The sequence below is a fragment of the Mesoplodon densirostris genome, chromosome X (genome assembly GCF_025265405.1).
Source record: "Mesoplodon densirostris isolate mMesDen1 chromosome X, mMesDen1 primary haplotype, whole genome shotgun sequence".
In the NCBI taxonomy this organism is placed as follows: domain Eukaryota; kingdom Metazoa; phylum Chordata; class Mammalia; order Artiodactyla; family Ziphiidae; genus Mesoplodon; species Mesoplodon densirostris.
In genome coordinates this window covers 122,827,369-122,847,730 of record NC_082681.1, presented here as the reverse complement: position 1 = coordinate 122,847,730, position 20,362 = coordinate 122,827,369, and the positions used below count along the sequence as shown (strand labels likewise).

At 37.5% G+C, this 20,362-nt stretch overlaps 1 protein-coding gene across 1 annotated transcript; it reads right to left on the bottom strand.

Moving 5' to 3' along the window:
* Window positions 1–1,568: 1,568 nt before the first annotated feature.
* Window positions 1,569–20,101, bottom strand: LOC132482645 (sex comb on midleg-like protein 2). Its single transcript, XM_060087958.1, has 8 exons — window positions 19,886–20,101; window positions 16,061–16,187; window positions 13,560–13,763; window positions 12,432–12,614; window positions 7,181–7,294; window positions 6,232–6,486; window positions 2,890–3,041; window positions 1,569–1,790 (listed from the first exon to the last, which is right to left on the bottom strand). Exons 1-8 carry the CDS (start codon window positions 20,039–20,041, stop codon window positions 1,662–1,664), a joined length of 1,320 nt encoding a protein of 439 aa, XP_059943941.1. The 5' UTR covers window positions 20,042–20,101; the 3' UTR covers window positions 1,569–1,661.
* Window positions 20,102–20,362: the final 261 nt, after the last annotated feature.

Below are 20,362 nucleotides of genomic sequence, written 5' to 3'. Positions count from 1 at the left end.
TCTCATATAAAGTACACACTACCAAACGTAAGGTAGATGGATAGTGGGAAGCAGCCGCATAGCACAGGGAGATCAGCTCGGTGCTCTGTGACCACCTGGAGGGGTGGGATAGGGAGGGTGGGAGGCAGACGCAAGAGGGAGGAGATATGGGGATATATGTATACGTATAGCTGATTCAATTTGTTATAATGCAGAAACTAACACCCCACTGTAAAGCAATTATACTCCAATAAAGATGTTAAAAAAAAAAGTACATTTGGTTTTCTAAAAAGGAAAATGTACATTCTTGCCCTGGTGTAAATTTTATTGGCATTTATAACAAATGGCTAATACTTTCAGCACAGATTCTCATAGCTTGTTAACATTACACCAAACTTATAGAAAGTAATAACAATGAACATATAGCACCATTTCCCCTTGAAAGTTCTAACTTTAAAAATAAAGCCGCAAATGATAAGTCTGAATTAATGCATCTTCCAAAATTTAGCAGAATAAATGGCTCAGAACTAAGCAAATTAACTAGCAACATTGCATAGGACAGAGAACTTCCCTGTACGGAAACCAATCTATGGATTGTTTCTTATCCCCTGAAGACTAAGCTGAGAGGTACTAGTGATAGCAAATGATGCACATATTTTTTTCAGAATAAAAACATCCAACTATATAAATAGTTCACCATTACCTCTGTGGCAGGGCAAAGTGCCATATTAAATTCAAAAAGAACAGATTTACTTGTCTGAATACCTACAGGTATAGAATAATATATAAATATGGTATAGTATCTGTATGAAGAATAAACACAGACAATAAAATATAGATATCTAAAAAATTTGGGCACAGGTGTCCTCATATAGAGATATGAGAAATGAATGCCTAGTTAAATGTCTAAGCTTAGAGAAAGTATGTAAAGTTTTGAAATAATAGGTATTTCACTGAAAACTTTTAATCAGACTCCATCCAAACCACCCTTGTAGTATAATATCTCCTGCATAAAACAACCATTCTCTCTTACAATTGTTCGAAATTTATCAAAAACTGATTAGAACACTTTATGAAAGTTTGTAAGCTTGTTTTTTTCTTTAAATATGAACGAACACAACATACCGAGAAATCATAACGCAAGGAGAATAACTTATATGGCTATTCCCTTTCCAGAAACTGGTAGAACACAAACAGAACATTGCAGTAACAGACATAAAATATTTGAAAACGAGATGATATCTACAGTTGCATCTTTAAATTCTTTTCTAAGGAAAACTTCTCATGGATTTCGTTAGAGAGCCTGTCAGTCCCTGATACTTTCCCCTTTGGGATGTAGCTGTTTTGGTTTTATATATAAACATTAATCAAAATCAACGGTGTTTCTCTGTTTCCTGCATTAAGTATATGTGTAAGCTGTACAATTAAATAATAAACTGTCAAGTGTAAAATAATAAAAAGACATAAAGGACTGCCAAGTTGAATATGCTAATACTAACATGTTAATGTGTTTTAAAGAAGTAGACTGGACTTGTAATGTAGTTCTGCAATTCTGGATATAACGTAGTTTTAGAAGAACTGTCTACAAAACAAAAACTGCTACGAGAATAAAAATACTTTTAAATTAAAAAGTTATCAAGACAATTGAAAATTATGTCTAATCTAAACTTACACATTTTTTTTCAATTGTATTTTCCTTCTTTAAGTTTTTCAATATAGTAACATAACTTTAAGGCTGGCCCCAACTTCAGCCCCATATACTTCATCATCACATCACTTTTGAGTAGTAGCAGAGCCTTCCCATCGACCTCCTACAGAGAGAAAGAAATTATAATTACTAATACTGATTTCATGTTTTGTCACGTTACGTACATATAAGGACATGTAAAATAGGGAGCGGCTGTACATTCTCAATATATATTCTCTGAATATGCATTTATTTCCTGAAAACTATTAAAAATATAACTTATATGTGAAGCATCATTTGAAAATTTCTAAATTCACTTCAAATTTTAAGAAAAAGGAAATTTAACCCAGTATCTTTGAAAAATGGCCTTAGCATCAAACTCTGATTTTAAATACTATATGTTGAATAAAATACCACGTATTTATGACAAAGGGTAGAAAACTGTGAACTATAGAAATGAATTTCAGACAGTCATTAACTTTCTTAGAAAGGCTGGGAATATGAGTATATCAGCATTAATGCAAACTGTAAATGTGCTATACAGTGTTGTCCTTATGTTGAAAGCTATTCAGTTAGTTGTGTGAAGCTAGTTAGATACGAAAACTTATTACAGATCTTCTTACAATGTCAAAAAGGATACATAGATATTTGGTCATGAATTTGATTTGTTAGAAAAGACTATAAACATTATTTAACAGACACAAGGCATCCTCCTAAAATTCTTCATTTCCTTAATTAAGCAGTTCATGTCGTGGAAGCATATTATTTGGTTTTCATGAGTTCCTATTTAAAATAAAGCTGCACTTAATCTTTTACAGTTACTGAATTCATCGGGCATCATAACAAGGAGGACACCCTGTCACAGCTGTGGTCACCCCTCCTACTCACGGTCCTGGGGCCGAGCAGGGAGCAGGTGGGGAGGAGGATCCTTGTAGCTGTTGTTAGAAAGGAGAAGACACCTGCGAGTGGCCATGCCGAATCATCTTCTCTTGAGAACTCAAAGACTTGTAGTATTTTAGGTACTCGGGTACCCATTTAAAGCACAGATCCAGCCTCCACCCTTCAAGGCTCTAACTTTGGGCAAAGTAAACTTTCTCGCATATGGAAAAATCAGTTGATAGGGTTCCCCCACCATCCACACTAATCAGTATCCAACTGAAGGGCCTGCACAGAGGTCATTCAAAGTCATTACGGCAGGAAAACCGGATCAAAAGATACATTACATGTTTCATGAAGAGGTCGGCGACGGGGCCTGATATCTGAGGATCTTTATGTTTCATAAACTGCATCACTTCATCCACAGACCAGGTTGAAGGGTCCTTAGAGAAGCCTTGTTTCAGGACACTGGGGTCAGGTACAGCTATATAACTCGGAGCTTCAATGGGGGGAAAAAAGACAAATCATACTTGACCTGATCATTATCCTGAAAGAAGAGATGTTAAGTAGGGAGGAATTGTCTCATTCCTGGAACCTTCTGTGAAGTACCCCGGCATGGACCCAAGGACTCCAAGGTAAAATCCAGGGAAAGCCTAGATAAAGATGACCTGAGGATGGCTACTCAAGAATGTCCCACCTGACCTCCCCCAAACAACAAAAGCAGCTTCGGAAGACACCTTACAGTTCCAAAGATCGTAAAAGAGACTGAGCAATCCGAGGCCACTTTGGCCACAGGAAAATACAGCAAAAGACCTGTTACTTGGGTTAAATTAGGCTAATCTAAGCTAACTTGTTGCTTTCTTACTTTAAATATTTCAAAGAATTTCTCTCAATCTTTCTCCTCTTGATATCTCCAGATTAGGTTTATTTTACTAGCTAATTGCAATGGAAATCCCCAGAATTTACAGTTTGATAACTGCTTACATTTATTCACTTTAATGTATTCAATATGGATGGTTTTTAGCATCACTTTATTCCTTAAATTCCTGTTTCTCAAGCCTTACATGCTTATCTGAATTTTGAAGAAAACAAGATTATTTTGTGCTTAGCTAGGTCAGAAGTAACTTTAACATTATACTGAATGCCTCTTTCAAGTTTCACTGCATAGTAATAGATATTTTGGTTGAAGGTTTATATGTTTAAAGAAGAAGTAACTAAGACATGAAACAATTTAAGTGCCCATACCTCAAAAAGTTATAGCTGTGCTGTTCACTACGTTGTATTGAAATTTCTTTGTGCCCAGACAGGTATTCATTTACTCAACCAGAGCGCTTGACTCTCTAAAGTTAGTGTATGATAAGAGAAGTGGGGTTTGTAATTTGCTAGGAGGATTTGTTTCTCTAAACAAGGACCGTCAATACAAATTTAATATTTTTGTATGTGTGAATTAGCCAAAAGTGCACCTTTTCTTTCCTATCCTCTGGGCTCTGGCCATTTTATGGGTATTTGGAGTATTCACCCAGGGAAAGGGCAAAGAAAAACAGAAGATAAAAGAACTCACAATGGGAAATTTTATTTATTTTCTTTTTAAATAGCATAACTTTGGTATGAAATAAAAACTCTTTAGTAAAATCTATCCTACTTTCTACTTGTCAGAGATAAAAATGTTGGTCTACCAAGAAATGCTGCTGGGCTGTATCAACCCAAGTAAAAACGATGATGGTATAGACCGTGCCATGCCTAAGGCATTCTAACAATCCAGACAGAAAAGTCTTCTCCTTTAACTCAAAACAGACTCAATTTTATACTTAAAAAATTACTGGTGGGGCTTCCCTGGTGGCGCAGTGGTTGAGAGTCCCCCTGTCGATGCAGGGGACACGGGTTCGTGTCCCGGTCCAGGAAGATTCCACATGCCGCGGAGCGGCTAGGCCCTGTGAGCCATGGCCGCTGAGCTTGCGCGTCTGGAGCCTGTGCTCCGCGACGGGAGAGGCCACAACAGTGAGAGGCGCGCGTACCGCAAAAAAAAAAAAAAAAAAAAAAAAAATACTGGCAAGGCTAACCATACCTCTAAATTAACTTATATTTATGTGGGATTTTTGGTTTCTGTCATCAGAATCTGGTATAGTTATGTTTTGAATAACATATAACTACTTTTACTACAAATAAACTATATGTAAAGAAATGATTTCTGGTATAAAACTATAATTTTATATTAAAAATAAAACAGGGGCTTCCCTGGTGGCGCAGTGGTTAAGAATCCACCTGTCAATGCAGGGGACATGGGCTTGAGCCCTGGTCCAGGAAGATCCCCCATGCCCTGGAGCAGCTAAGCCCTTGCACCACAACTACTGAGCCTGCGCTCTAGAGCCTGCGAGCCACAACTACTGAGCCTACATGCCTAGAGCCCATGCTCCGCAACAAGAGAAGCCACCGCAATGAGAAGCCCGCGCACCGCAACAAAGAGCAGCCCCCGCTCGCCGCAACCAGAGAAAGCCCGCGTGCAGCAACGAAGAACCAACACAGCTAAAAATAAAATAAATTTTAAAATTTTTAAAAATAAAAAACAACTGTGAGCTCATCTATTTCTAATCTATCATGGAAAATAATTTAATTGGGCCCACATCTTCAAAATAATCAGAGAAGGTTATGAACATTATATTAGTGTTATTCAAATAATTACATGAAATAAATAATTATGTGAAAAATAATCCAAGTCCAGTCATGCTCTTCTCCTTAATGGCTCTGTCTTATATACACTAGGAGACCAGAAGGCCTGTCTTCATGAACTCATATATTGTGAAAGTATCTAAAAATTCAGGGTACGTTACCCCTTTATAAAACGAACATCTATCTTCAGTCTCTCTACAAAAATCACTCCAAAACCAGAGACAATCTACACGGAGTAGGAGATGGGGGTGACGATATTAAATGTATCACAGCATGTGTACAGTGCAGTTGCCCATAGATAATATCCATTATGAAAGGCAGGGGAGTTAGTTGATTCCTACTTCCTTTTCGCCTCAACCTTGCCTAGATGCCTATCTGGTGACAAAAGACAAAACACTTATTCCTCTCACCACAGCACCCTTAACCCTTAAAAGGATACAGGATAGTAGCTATCTTTGCACATGGAAGGCTGCTCTGGCTCTTTCCAAATGAAGAGTAGGATGCTGTCCTGTTCATACATATCATGTTCTCCTGCGGGGTCGGAGGGAATGACTGGGAGTGTGGAAAATGGGGAAACGCCTGCAGCAACAGAATGCCAGAGCCTAGATCTGGGAACCACACACAGGCGGGGCCAGGAAAGGTCTCAACAGGGACAAGGAAGAGAGTACGTCAGAAAGAAGAGGGAGTGCATCCTTCCAGGCCTCAGAGTCATGTGAGGGTTGTGAGTCCAGGCAGTACCCAAGGAAATGATAAATTACAATGGATGGAAAAGCACTAAACTGAGAAGTCTCCATCAGAAACATGGCTGGTGATCCAGATTCCCAGAAATAGTTCTGCAATGCCATGAGGATTAGAGCATGTGTAGCAGCTTGGCCCTGAAAATGAGGTGAAGGGGAGGACTCGACCTCCTCACTTTTGGCACTTTCTCCAATGCGATAAACTCTCAGGGGATGTTGTGGGGCATGGAAACCTTAAGGGGAAAGACAAACACACTGGCTGAGAATCACTGTTTTTGAATATACCTTCACTTTTCCTCTGCATCTGGAATGTAACTTCATGGTGACTACTCTTGGGAGGTGATTTGGTCCCCACCAGTGTTGAACTCGAGGTGCATGGCACACTTTGAGAAACACTCCTGGAGACTGGAGTATGAGTGCTTATAGGACTTGTGCTGGCAGGATTCAAAGGACTTGCTGGATTTAGTGGTGAGTTTTTGGACTCTTCAGAAAGCATTTCCCCTTTGGGCATGCCATCTCCCTCAGAAGATAATACTTCTTCTACAAGAAAAAAAAGACAAAGGCAATAAGAAAAAAGACAAAGGCAATTATCTTCAACAGACGTACAGCTCGAATACTATTAAAAGGTCAAAAATCCCCTAACTGCCAACAACAGTTCACTTAAGCCACGCTATACTGAACCACAAACCTCTAACACAAAGCGCATGGCCATCCCCTTCTTGGTGTTTATAGTAATGGACACTGTCCTGAAATCCAAATTGATTCTAATGATATCACCTATTTTTCTCATGGCAACTAACCCTCGCCAGTCTTGCCACCAAGACTATGAACACCTCACTAAAGCATTTCTTTTTAGGAATGCAGTTCTTTACAACTCTTTGTTACAATATGATCACAGAGTTGGTTTCTAACATTTGCTTACTCCTTGGGCACTTAAAACTTTCACTGGAGAAATGTACTAGGTTTTTCTATTCCTCTTTCTATCAGCTTTTAGCAACACAAAGCTGAATGGAAAACACGGCTATAACTGTTTTTCTTTAATCTAAGGAGAAATGACAACTGTGCACTTCTGAAGGGAATGAAGAGCTCAACAAAGCTGCCCAAGTAGTAGCCTAACTGCCAAACTGATTTGGGGGAATATACTCCCCTACTTCCAGCATCAACACTCAAGAGCATATAAGTGATAGAAGAGTGACTTTTCTCCCCAGTCTTGCAACATGTAAATACTATTTACCTTCAGAGGCATGCACTTTTGTTTTGGGGGACTTAGGAGAGAGAGAAGCAACATAAGGCAGAGGTTCCTGAGAAGGTCGTTTGGTGCTTTTCTTTTCTGTTGTATCTTCTTTTACTGTTTTCAAAAACAGAAATGTCTGTTATAGCTAATTAATATACTCAAGCGTTTTCATATCATCAGCATAAAACACTTTTGTTTCTAAATCATTTGCCTACTATAACTTCATCAATAATTTATCAATTATTTATGAACAAGATGTGTTCATTTCATCCTATTAAACATTTCAGTGATATTATATTCAAGGGTTAAAGGCATTATGTCTAGGCTTCCTTTATTCTAGGGTCATCACATCTTTCTAACTCTCTCAGGCCAACAGTGAGGCAACCAATTGTAATGTGTCTAAAAAGACCTGGGAAGATTGCTCCCATGAGCAAGAAAAGTTAAGAATTCAGAGAAGTTAAAGAGAAGATAGGGTACAATGAACACTCCATTTTATAGGCGACAATCCTGGCCAAGGGGTACCCTTACAACAATTCTACTGGTTACTTATCATTCGACCAAATGCATTTCTTCCTAAAGGACCACACTTTAAGGCAAAATCCTGAAAATAAAGGCATTTCAATTTATTAATTACACTACATTAGACTACGTTACACTACATTATCGATCAATATTTTGATTTAATCTCCAACTAAAAGGAAAAATAAAGTGCAATAGAAATCTATAAAGTAGGATAACAGACCTCCAGAGTGAAGAAAGACTGCAATGAGAAAGTACCAAAGTCAAACTTGATCTAGTTCAAAATGGCTGGGGGCCAGCATGCCTCTCAAAATCGTCTGATGAGCAATCTTTAGCCATCCAGTTACTGACTGATTACTAATGAGTCTAAGAGAGCTCTCACCATTTGATTTTATTTTTAATCATCAACTACAAAACTAACAGGCAAAACATACTTCAGTGAATGAGAGATATTTCTACAATTAGGACAGTTAAATTCTAAGAAGAGAAATAATTGACTTTTTTCATACCCATTTAATGATACAGAAAATTGGAGTACTAAAATATACAGTTTCTATAGTTTTCTATAGATATTTACCTCAGAATCATAGGAAGATCAGAAAAAGTCTTTACTTATCTTTTACTTATAATATTATAATACATTCTTTATGAAAAGTTTATGAAGCTGGTATATGGTCTACTGTCTGGGGTTGATACAAACATAAAATTGATTCTTGACTTCTGCTTCTGGGTATCGTAGTGAGCTCAGGCATGAAATTGTTCCTGCAGAGATAACTACAAAAAGCCAGATAATTCGCAAAGTACTTCAGAAGTCATCATAGAGAAGCACTTCCAGGATGACTGATGAAGGACTTCAGAAAATCCACTCCTTCATAAAAATAATGACAGCACTGGCAAAATTAGCTTTTTCAAAATTCTGGACGTCAACTAAAGGAGTACAACAACCCAAAAAGCAGTTATTCAAGAAAAATGGCCGAATCTCAGAAAGAACAACAAATTCTGTGGCATTTTAGCTTCCCTAATACAATCCCATTCACCCCAGTTTTGCAGCAGCCTTGCAAACCAACAGCTTCGCAACTACAGTAGCTGTGAAAGCCAGCAGCCAGCCTAGCACTGAAGGGGGCACAAAGGATTTGGAACTCTCCAAAAGCTCCACCCACAGACAACTGTCACTATTTGATCAATCTTGCAGCCCACTGAAGACCTCTGATCTCTGGGCTTGTTTTATTTGACCTAAATCAGAGCCTGCTCTGTGTGAACAGCCCTATCCAAAGCACTGGTAAAAAAACAAACCAAAACAAAACCAAAAAGCCCACAACAATGGCAACTGCTTAACACTGCAGCTTCCAGAGGTAGTATTACCAGTTGGGGCTGACAAGAAGCTGACCAAGAAGCTTAAAAGGAAAAACTGAGAATGAGATGTCCATTAGGGGACTCTGAAAAGCACTGAGATACTCCTGGGAATCTAGAAGGCCATATGTATGTACATGGTTGTATGAATGCTCAGGAAAGACTTTAGAAGGCCCCATTCTGTCATTTTTTGCTGACCCTGAAGCTCTGCACAAAGCAGATTTGTAAACTGCCTCCTGGAATGTTCAAGGTAAGTCCCAACACACACTAAGAACCCCTTGGCAAAGGCTGGGAGACATACTGGTTCCAGGCACTTAAGAAAATCCCTGTCCAATCATTAGCTGACCACTAAGCTAAGTGAACAGACTTCAGTAGCCACATATAATAAAATTAGACCTGGAAAAGTCACTAAGTTAGCCCAGGAGAGTCACTAAAAATCCAAACAGCACCAGCAACAACAACAGAGCCCAGGAAGGGGGAGGGAACCTCATTTTCAGAGTTGCTGCATTATATTACTTTTAAATTTCAATTAAAAAATTAGGAGACATGCAAGGAAGAGGAAAGTATGACCCATACACAGGGGGGAAAGAAGTCAACAGAAACTGCCTCTGAGCAAGCCCAGATACTGGACTTACTAAGCAAAGGAATCAAGTCAGTTATTTTATATATGTTTAAAGAACTGAAAAAAAAAGCATGTCTAAAGAACTAAAGGAAAGTATAAGAACAATGTCTCACACTATCGATAAACCGATAAAAATTATAAAAAGAACCAAATAGGAATTCAGGACTTGAAAAGTATAATAAATGAAATTAAAAAAAAACAAAACAAAACCCTAGAGGGGCTCAACAGCGGATGTGAATTAGCAGAAGAAAGAATCACCAAATTTTTTAAAAGGTCCATTGAGATTATATAGTCTGAGGAACAGAAAAAAGAGAGAGAGAGAGAGAGAGAGAGAGAGAAAATGAACAGACTTCAGAGACCTGTGGGACACCATCAAGCATGCCACAATAAACGTAATGGGAGAGTCCTGGAAGGAGAGGACAGAGAGAGTAAGGAGCAAAAACACTATTTGAAGAAATAATGTCTAAAAGCTTCCCAACTTTAATGCAAAACATTAATCTGCATAATCCAAAAAGCACAAGAATCTCCAATTATGATAAATGCAAAGATACCCACACCTAGAAAAAAACAGTCGAACTACCAAAAGCAAAAGACAAAGAGAATCTTGAAATCAGCAAGAGAAAAGCAAATCATCGCACACAAAGGATCCTCAACAAGATTAGCAACTGACTTCTCATCAGAAACTACAGAGGCTAGAAGGAAGTGGGATGACATATTCAAAGCACTGAAACAAAAAGATGGTCAACCAAGAATTCTATACCTAGCAAAACTAATCTTTAAAAACTGAAGGAGTAAATAGGAAATTCTCCATAAAGAAAAACTGAGAGAATTCCTCACTTGTAGAGAGCTACCCTATAAGAGATACTAGAGAGACTCCTTCAAGTTGAAATGAAAATAGAGAATAACTTAAATCCACATTAAAAAAAATAAACAGTACCAGTAAATATATTGTGTTTATAACTCTTTTCTTCTCCTTTCTCAGTTAAAAGACAACTACATAAAGCAATAATTATAGGGCTTCCCTGGTGGCACAGTGGTTAAGAATCCACCTGCCAATGCAGGGGACACAGGTTCAAACCCTGGTTCAGGAAGATCCCACATGCCACGGAGCAGCTAAGCCTGTGTGCCACAACTACTGAGCCTGTGGTCCAGAGCCCGCAAAGCACAACTATTGAGCCTGTGCTCTAGAGCCCGCAGGCCACAACTACTGGAGCCCGCAAGCCACAACTACTGAAGCCCACGCGCCTAGAGCCCGTGCTCCGCAACAAGAGAAGCCACTGCAATGAGAAGCCCGCGCACCACAACTAAGAGTAGCCCCCGCTCGCCACAACTAGAGAAAGCCCACACGCAGCAACGAAGACCTGACGCAGCCAAACCTAATAAATAAATAAAATAAATAAATTTATTTTTTTTAAAAAAGCAATAATTATAAAACTGTATTTGGGGGCTTCCATGGTGGCGCAGTGGTTGGGAATCCGCCTGCCGATGCAGGGGACACAGGTTCGTGCCCCGGTCCGGGAGGATCCCACATGCCGCGGAGTGGCTGGGCCCGTGACCCATGGCCGCTGGGCCTGCGCGTCCGGAGCCTGTGCTCCACAGCGGGAGAGGCCACGGCAGTGAGAGGCCCGCATACCGCAAAAAAAAAAAAAAAGAAAAAGAAAAAAAACTGTATTTGGGAGCTTATAATGTATAAGATATAATTTGTATGACAATAATTGCACAAAGAAGTGGGCAGAAAACAAAGCTATGCTGGATCAAAGTTTTGGCATAATATTAAAATTAAGTTGGTATTAATCCAAACTAGATTGTTATAAGTTAAGGTGTTAATTGTAATCCCCAAGGCAACTAACTAAGAAAATAACTCAAAAAATAGTAAAAAGAACAAGGAAAATAAAATGGTACACAAGAAAACACCTACTTAAAACAAAAGTAGGCAGTAATGCAGGAGGAGACTACCCCCCCAAAAAAAGAGAGACATACAGAATGGTAGATGTAAGTCCTACCTTATCAGTAATTAAATGTACATGAAATAAACACTCCAGTAAAAAAGCAGATTGGTAGAATGGATTTTTTTTTAAAAGTTGTATTACAAACTTACTACACTTTAAATTCAAACACACAAATAGGTTGAAAGTACAAGGATGGGAAAAAATATACCATACAGACAGTACTTAAAAGGGGACTGGCGGGGGGTGCTTCCCTGGTGGCGCAGTGGTTAAGAATCCGCCTGCCAACACACGGGACACGGGCTCGAGTCCTGGTCCGGGAAGATCCCACATCCCACGGAGAAACTAAGCCCATGCGCCACAACTACTGAGCCTGTGCTCTGGAGCCCGCAAGCCACAACTACTGAAGCCTGCACGTCTAGAGCCCGTGCTCCACAACAAGAGAAGCCACCGCACCACAATGAAGAGTAGCCCCCACAAGCCACACCTAGAGAAAGCCCATGCGTAGCAACGAAGATCCAATGCCACCAAAAATAAATAAATAAATAAATAAAATTTAAGAAAACAAAAAAAACACACAATGATGCACCTTTCAGGTTTTGATTCTCAAGTTAATTATGAATACAATAAGAAATTACTTTTCCACTTTGAATGAACAAAAACTATATATTATACATGTCTAATTAGTTCACTGTGACTAAAAGGTTTACTTTCAGGAAGACACAGGAAAAACTGAACTAGATAAGATTCTCAAGTTAATGTAGAATCTAATATAAAATAGAAGCACAGTATAAAATTTTATATTTCCTCTTACCTGATTTATTTTGATCATGCTCTGCAGGGCTATGTCTATTACCTCTGTAAGAGCTAAAAGGCTGGCTACTCAAAAGGTTATCACACTGCAGGCTGTGGCACAAGTTCTCAAGAAAGCGAAGAGTAAATGTTGCACTGTTCACTGGAGGGAGACGGACGGAATGAGTTTCCCCATCAAAGGAGGCTATTATAGGGAAGAAAAGATGTCAGAATTACATCACAGAAAGATGAGAACCACATCAACAAAAATGAAAGCCATCAATTTAGGAAATGTATTATAAATCTAACATGTGGTTTTTGTAATTTATAAAGGAATAATCTTAAATTATAAAAGTTACTCTCATTCAAACACAATAGTCTGAATGAAAGCATTCTCATTTAAAAATATTCATAAAGTAAACAACAACAACAGAAACCCACTGATGTACAATAGTTCCTGCTCTTCCAAACATTCCATGGGTACAAATGCAGTATCTGATCATACAATGATGAAAGCCATGTGTATCTTACCTCTTACTCACTTGTTTTTTTTTTTTTTTTTTTTTTTGGCTGTACGCGGGTCTCTCACTGTTGTGGCCTCCTCCATTGCGGAGCACAGGCTCCGGACACGCAGGCTCAGCGGCCATGGCTCACGGGCCCAGCCACTCCGCGGCATGTGGGATCTTCCCGGACCGGGGCACGAACCCGTGTCCCCTGCATCGGCAGGCGGACTCTCAACCACTGCGCCACCAGGGAAGCCCTCTTACTCACTTCTTGAACCACATTTTTTATTTAGAGATTCTTACAGATTAGTCTGTTTTCTAAAAAAATTAAAATATATTAGGCTCACTTTATCTATAGTGAGCTTAATATAGCAGGTAAAAGGAAAAATCTGTACCTCTTACCTCAATATACAGTATTACTCTGACATTATTTGTCTATTTTGAAAGTTAAACTTTCCAAACCAGGGTTAAAAGTCTATAAGCATATAATTATTATACATATTCTATTACATTAATATAATATTCAAATATTATAGTTAACAGAATATAAGTTTATAAAATAATCTATGTATTATAAAATCCTTGCCTTCTTGAAACCTAAAAACAAATTAGGGAATAAAAGCTCATAAAGGATGAGATGAGCATACCGGTTATCACTTCTCCTCCACGATCATCTGGCTTAAGGAATCCAAAAACAGTCTTACTTTGAATGGCACAATCCACACAGGCCTGCACCGTCCGCCGGAGCACCACATTGACAGGGCCTGGGCCAAAGCGGTTGGGCAGCTGCTGGATTTTCTTCTGATCCAGGTGAGGGCCAGAGCTCCCATATTTGTTTACATAGACACAGACTTGATGAAAAATGTGTATATAGATATAACAAACAATGAGATTGGTTAGAAGGAACATAAACACTACACAATCAATCACTATATATCCCATTAGCCACGCTTCACTCAAGGAGAACCTAAACATAGTTACTAGCGGTGATCATTTCTGCTACCTAAAAATATGTATGTAAATATATTTTCACATTTTGTAAATATATGAAATCTAGAAATAAATAATCCAAATGCTTATTCAATTTTCTAGAATTCTGCCCAAACTGATTATAATAAAAACAATACAAGTTTTAGTAACATCATAAAACAATTCTTCACACATTCTCAGATTACATAAAGTGGCTTAAAGACAAGAATATTTTCACTTTTTAACAGTAATCACAGTATAAGAATTTTCTTTCAAAACTGGTCATATTAGCACACTCTTTTTGGACTGAATTTATTTTAAATCAACAATATTGCACTCTCATTATATAGTATTTTCTAAAGTAACCAAATAATTTCAGATATGTGTCACAGTAAGTTCTAATGACTTAGAGAAAGTTTTTTCATTAATTTTTTTTTTTTTTTTTTGCCGCACGCGGGCCTCTCACTGTTGTGGCCTGTCCCGTTGCGGAGCACATGCTCCGGACGTGCAGGCTCAGCGGCCATGGCCCACGGGCCTAGCCGCTCTGCGGCATGCGGGATCTTCCCGGACCGGGGCACAAACCCGTGTCCCCTGCATCGGCAGGCGGACTCTCAACCACTGCACAACCAGGGAAGCCCTTTTCATTAATTTTTAAGAAAATAAAAATGCTCTTTATATACATGCTGAGGTGCATGCAAGAAAAGTTTAAAAATAAATGCTTTCCTTCGTATAATAAAAGCATTTAGAATTTAGAAGCAAATAATCTATAATCACAATCAGTCAAGTTTCTATACTTTTTCTTCACTGAGAATCCACAAATACAAATTAACACATGTAATATGATTATTAACAAACAGAAAATATATTGTCCCCCTAAATCAAGAGGCACATTATTTTTATCCACTACTCAATTTACTGCAAAATTTTCATGTATACAGTCTATATTTAGTACAATAAAAACCCATTAATCTCACTTTCACTATTTTGAAATATATGATAATTAAGCTTTGTGGCAATAGCCAGAGGAAGGATGGACTCTGTCACAGAAATGAAACACCTATTAAAAACTTAACATGAGGTGCTGATGGCATGGACAACGTTCTACTGAACACAATTGAGCTAAACAAGGATTTCAATGTTTATACTCGTTTAGCTAGGCTCCCCTCCTAATGGACTAAAAATCAGAAATAATAAAGAGACAAAATGAGGTATGTTACGGGCTTCCCTGGTGGTGCAGTGGTTAAAAATCCACCTGCCAATGAGGGGACACGGGTTCGAGCCCTGGTCTGGGAAGATCCCACATGCCGGAGACCAACTAAGCCTGTGCACCACAACTACTGAGCCTGCACTCTACAGCCCGTGCTCCACAACAAGAGAAGAAACCACTGCAACGAGAAGCCTGTGCACCGCAACAAAGAGTAGCCCCCACTCGCCAAAACTAGAGAAAACCCATGCGCAGCAACAAAGACCCAACACAGCCAAAAAAAGGGGGGGTATGTTATAATAATCATTTTGAAAGTGATTTCTATTTCAAAAAATTAAATTAAATTATAATTTCTTTTTAATAAGAAAAGAAAAATTGAGGGGAAAAGTCCAAGGAACAGAAGAATGTAAGAGAGATAATTAAGGATCTAGGAGAGGGAGCAAAAAAACTTGCTTTAAAAAACAGAAAAGGAATAAGGAAACTTGCAGGAAATGACAAATAAAAGGGATTCATTAGTTTGGGTGTCTGTCATTTCACACTCTTCACAAAGCAAAGAACAATTTAAAGTCATCATGCCCCCTGACAGGCAAGGATCTGTGAAAATTTTATAAGACATTAAAATAAGGTTTGAGGTACCTTAAAAATACATACAACACAAAAAAAGACAAATTGTGAAATGAGATAATGGGAAAACAAGAATAGATTTGACAATAATGTAAATTTTATAAATCTTACCAAGAGGGATATCTTAAGGGTGTTGAATTTTCAAGTGACTTATGTATTTAAACAGACTGTTTTTCCTTGACATCAAAATGAACAATCAGAATTTCAAAATATTTTAATATGAAAAATGCTCAAAGAAATGTCTACTATTATCCTTTTTCCCTCTTATTTTATTTCCAGGACTTCAAAGACACTGAAAATAATACAACAAAAGATAACTAATTTTATACTCTTTTAAAAATATTAATTTACCTGTAGACATCACTATTTTAGATGACCCAGGAATAGCATCCTTTTCATATAAAACACCACCACGTCCTCTGGCCAGCATACTGACAGAAGTTGAAGATGTGGAACATACAACAGGAATACATTTTTCCTATTAAAAAAAAAAATTCCTAGATAAGGAGGTCATAAAATTATTGGCATCACTGGTTCACAAATGATCAGTTGTCTGAAGTCCTCTGGGTTGGAAATCCCTGTGTCACAAACTGCAGTACTTTTCAAACTGTGCTCCTAAGAGGGGCCCATAAGCTGGTCAGGTAGGAGAGGAAGAGACCAAGAGGCTGGGATTCCCAATGCTACCCCCTGTTCCAACTAGTCACACTTTAGCCAAAATAATTCACTCTGTAAAACTTGTTTTATTTTTTTTTTTTGAGGTTCCCAGTAAGTTTTTTACACTGCTAAAGGAGTTTGGAAATCTAATCCAGCAATTCATCAGATGAGGGTGGGGGACCTCAACAAGGCAGAGGACAAAGCTTGTCTTCAGAAAGCAGTCACTCATCTGGGTTTTTACCATATCTAGCCTGCATTTCTCCATATTACATATGATAATTTTGACAAAATTGTAAGTGGCTTGCTAAAGTCCATACAAAATTATGCCTGTTGTATGTAAGAACCAAATGTCTTCTGGGTATTGTTAACGTCACTAGTGTTTTGTTTATTTTATATCAACTCTTGGGGTTTTCTAGGAGCTATCTTCAAACACAACTCTTCAGTATCAGAGAAGGGGATCTTGTGCCTAGAAAAGGTAATAATAGAAGATATTTAAAAGGCAGGGAAAAAGGAGAAAAAAACAAACAGTGTTGTTGGATTTTTCTTTCTTTGTTTAAATTAGTGACTGTCATTTGGGTTCACAGTATCTTAGTAAATTATTTTGAAAATACTAAATTACAATTATTGTGTCAATATATTCTCATTCTTTCAGTATTTTAAAAATCTAAAACCTAAATCCTTTGACTTAGGACATACCAAAATAGTGTGTTTGCACTAACAATGTAAATTGAATACATTTATTTGGAAAATGTGCTTCCATACTTCCATACTTCTAGAATGCTTAAGGAAGGGAAGAAAATAATTGACAAAGGAGAGTACGGCAAGAACAGTTCTTACTCTAGTTCAAAGAGTTGAATCTTCATCTTTTTATGATGAAATAATGAAGCTAAAAAAGATGAAGGTGGACTGAAATGCTTCCTTTGCAACAAAAAAGTTTATTATCAAAAAAATTACATTATCTTTCCCTTGCCCCTCCTCACCACCATGCAACAATATTTTCAAAAAGATCTCTTCAAAATTGTCAAATCGGCATTGGAATTATTTGAAAGTAAAAGCATGAAGAGAAACTTTTTGGAGTTATCATATCTTGACCATATACCAGCTAATCACAAAGACTTTTCTCAGCAACTGGAAAATATGTACTAAATATATGCATCAATGACACCCTTGATACATTTTAATTTTTAAAATGCATTTAAAATAAATGATTTGCCTTTAAATTTCATTAACTTTCCTTAAGTTTATACAATTTATTTTTTTAAATTATTTATTTATTTATTTGGTTGCACTGGGTCTTAGTTGTGGCAGGAGGGCTCCTTAGTTGTGGCCTTCCAGCTCCTTAGTTGCGGCATGCGAACTCTTAGTTGCGGCATGCATGTGGGATCTAGTTCCCTGACCAGGCATTGAACCCAGGCCCCCTGCATTGGGAGCGTGGAGACTTAAGCACTGCGCCACCAGGGAAGTCCCCTTATAATTTATTTTTAATTTAAAAAATTTCATCTGCTAAGAATTTACATTAGAATAATCTGCTTATTTGATTTTTTCAATATTTATGATTTTATATTTGAAAAATATTCAGTTTTATTGACTTTTGTTTTTTTTTTTTCTTCTTGCGGTACGCGGGCCTCTCACTGCTGTGGCCTCTCCCGTTGTAGAGCACAGGCTCCGGACGCGCAGGCTCAGCGGCCATGGCTCACGGGCCCAGCCGCTCCGCGGCATGTGGGATCTTCCCGGACCGGGGCACGAACCCGTGTCCCCTGCATGAGCAGGCGGACTCTCAACCATTGCGCCACCAGGGAAGCCCTGACTTTTGATTTTTATTTTATAAATTTTGAATGCCTTTTAAAATAAAATACCAATACTAATGTAAGTTTTTAAAATCAAAATGGTATTGTCATTTTGCTCCATACTGCAAACATTAGTTGTAACAAAATAGAAACGTTATATATATTGATATCAGGTGGCTGAACTCAGAAATGTTTAAGGTAATACTGCTGAAATTTAATTCAGTTCTAACATCTAGAGAGATTCTATGTCTTTATATTTAGAGTGTATTTCTTGTAGACAGGATGTATTTGGATCTTTTAAAAAATCCATTTTGATAATCTCTGTCTTCTAACTGAAAAGCTTAGTTGACTAATTTTTGAAGTAATTATTAATAAGTTTCGGTCTGGGTCTACCATTTATTATTTGTTTTCTGTTTGTTTCCTCTGTGTTTTGTTCCTCTGTCTTACTTTCCTCTTTTTTGTTGTTGTTGATTACTTGAATAGTCCTTAGAATTCCATTTTAATTTTCCTATTGGCTTTTTAGCTATATTTCTTTGCATTTGTATTTTTACAATATGCTCTGGGAGTTTCAATGTACAATCCACATAAAGTTAATATTGTACTACTTAACAGAAAATGTTGAAACCTTGCAATGCTACAAATCCATATCCCCCACCCCTAAGCCTTTATACTATCATTTTTTTATGTATTATATCTATGTATGTTATAAACCCCACAAGACTGTATTGCATTATAATTATTGCTTTAAATAGTCCTATTTTTATAAAGAAATTAAGAGGAAAAAAGCAAAAAGAAAGTCATTAGTATTTACCTAGAGATAACTTCCTTCAGCATTTCTTACAGTGTTTGTCTGCCAGTGATGAATTTTTTGTATGCTTTTACCTGAAAATGTCTTTAGTTCTTCATTCTTGAAGAGTATGTTTGCTGAATATAGCATTTCGTATAACACCCCTCCTCCTATGTGTATTCCCCCCAACCACAGTCTGTCTGCTTCCATTCATTCTCCAGTGTCTTCGGGTAGCTGCTTTTTCTATTATTTCCAGGTTTTAGAGTTGTTTTCTTTGGGGGAGAGTCAGTTAGGTAGGATGTGACTTTAGCATCACTGAATTTATCATCACACTGATTTCCCCCTCACCCCCATTTTACTGAGGTATAATCTATGTACAGTAAAATTCACTTCGCATTGATTTTTAAAGTATACTGAGTTTTAAATAAACTGGCTCGAACATAAATACACCCATGCAGTATCTTCAATGTGGTTTTGAAGAGGTCGAACACGATTCAGTTTTAAATTTATCCAAGAAAAGAAATAACAATCTTGATTGTTACAGGGGCCTTAAAAAGCCTTATATGCTTTTTTTTTAAATTTTAATTAGGTATAGTTGATTGACACAACAATGTTGCGTTTAATTTCTGCTGTATAGCAAAGTGACTCAGTTATATATCCTTTTTCATATTCCTTTCCATTATGGTTTATCACAGGATACTGAATATAGTTCCCTGTGCTATATAGTAGGTCCTTGTTATTTATCCATCCTATATATAGTTTACATCTGCTAGTCCCAAACTCCCAATCCTTCCCTTCCCCTCCCCGCTCCACCTTGTAAAAAGCCTTATATACTCTTGGTACATTCCTAAAAGGCATCATAACACTCTTAGTAAGTCCTAAACTGTATGTTTAATAATAAGGCACTACAGAGACCTGTAATACAAATTAGTAGGAGATACAACTAACCTTTCTTCCTGAGTTTGGGCCTTTTTTCCTTGGTGTGATATTTTTAACAGAACTCCCCTTCTTGGGGACTGAAGTATGTGCAGGTGGTTTAGTCTGACCTGATTTCTTGATCTGCTGTGTTGGTAATACTACAGCAGTTTTCTGTAGAGACTGCATTGAACGCTGGGTTGCTTTGGAAGGAGAAGACTGTGTTTTTGCTATATTCTTTGTAACAGGAACTGAGGGAAAAAACACACAACACAAAAATACAATTAAAATAAATGACATAATTAAGGTATTTTCTTCTTATGATTCAAAAGAAATTTAACTCAATCTTTAAAAATATTCCAAAGGTCATTCATTGAAAACCACTTAAAATAAAGGTACCATTTAAAATCACGTTTTACGTATTTAAGATTTCAGATTATCAGGAAATAGTCGGATTCTCCAGAAAAAATAAAGAGGCTTTTATAATAAGAACCAGTAACTTCCCACTTA

Coding starts and splice junctions, on each gene's coding strand:
- LOC132482645 (XM_060087958.1), bottom strand. CDS start 20,041: ATGCAGTCTCTACAGAAAACTGCTGTAGTATTACCAACACAGCAGATC. Junction 16,188..19,885: donor GCCCAAACTCAGGAAGAAAG/GTTAGTTGTATC, acceptor TTTTTTTAATAG/GAAAAATGTATTCCTGTTGT. Junction 1,791..2,889: donor CCGACCTCTTCATGAAACAT/GTAATGTATCTT, acceptor TTCTCTCTGTAG/GAGGTCGATGGGAAGGCTCT.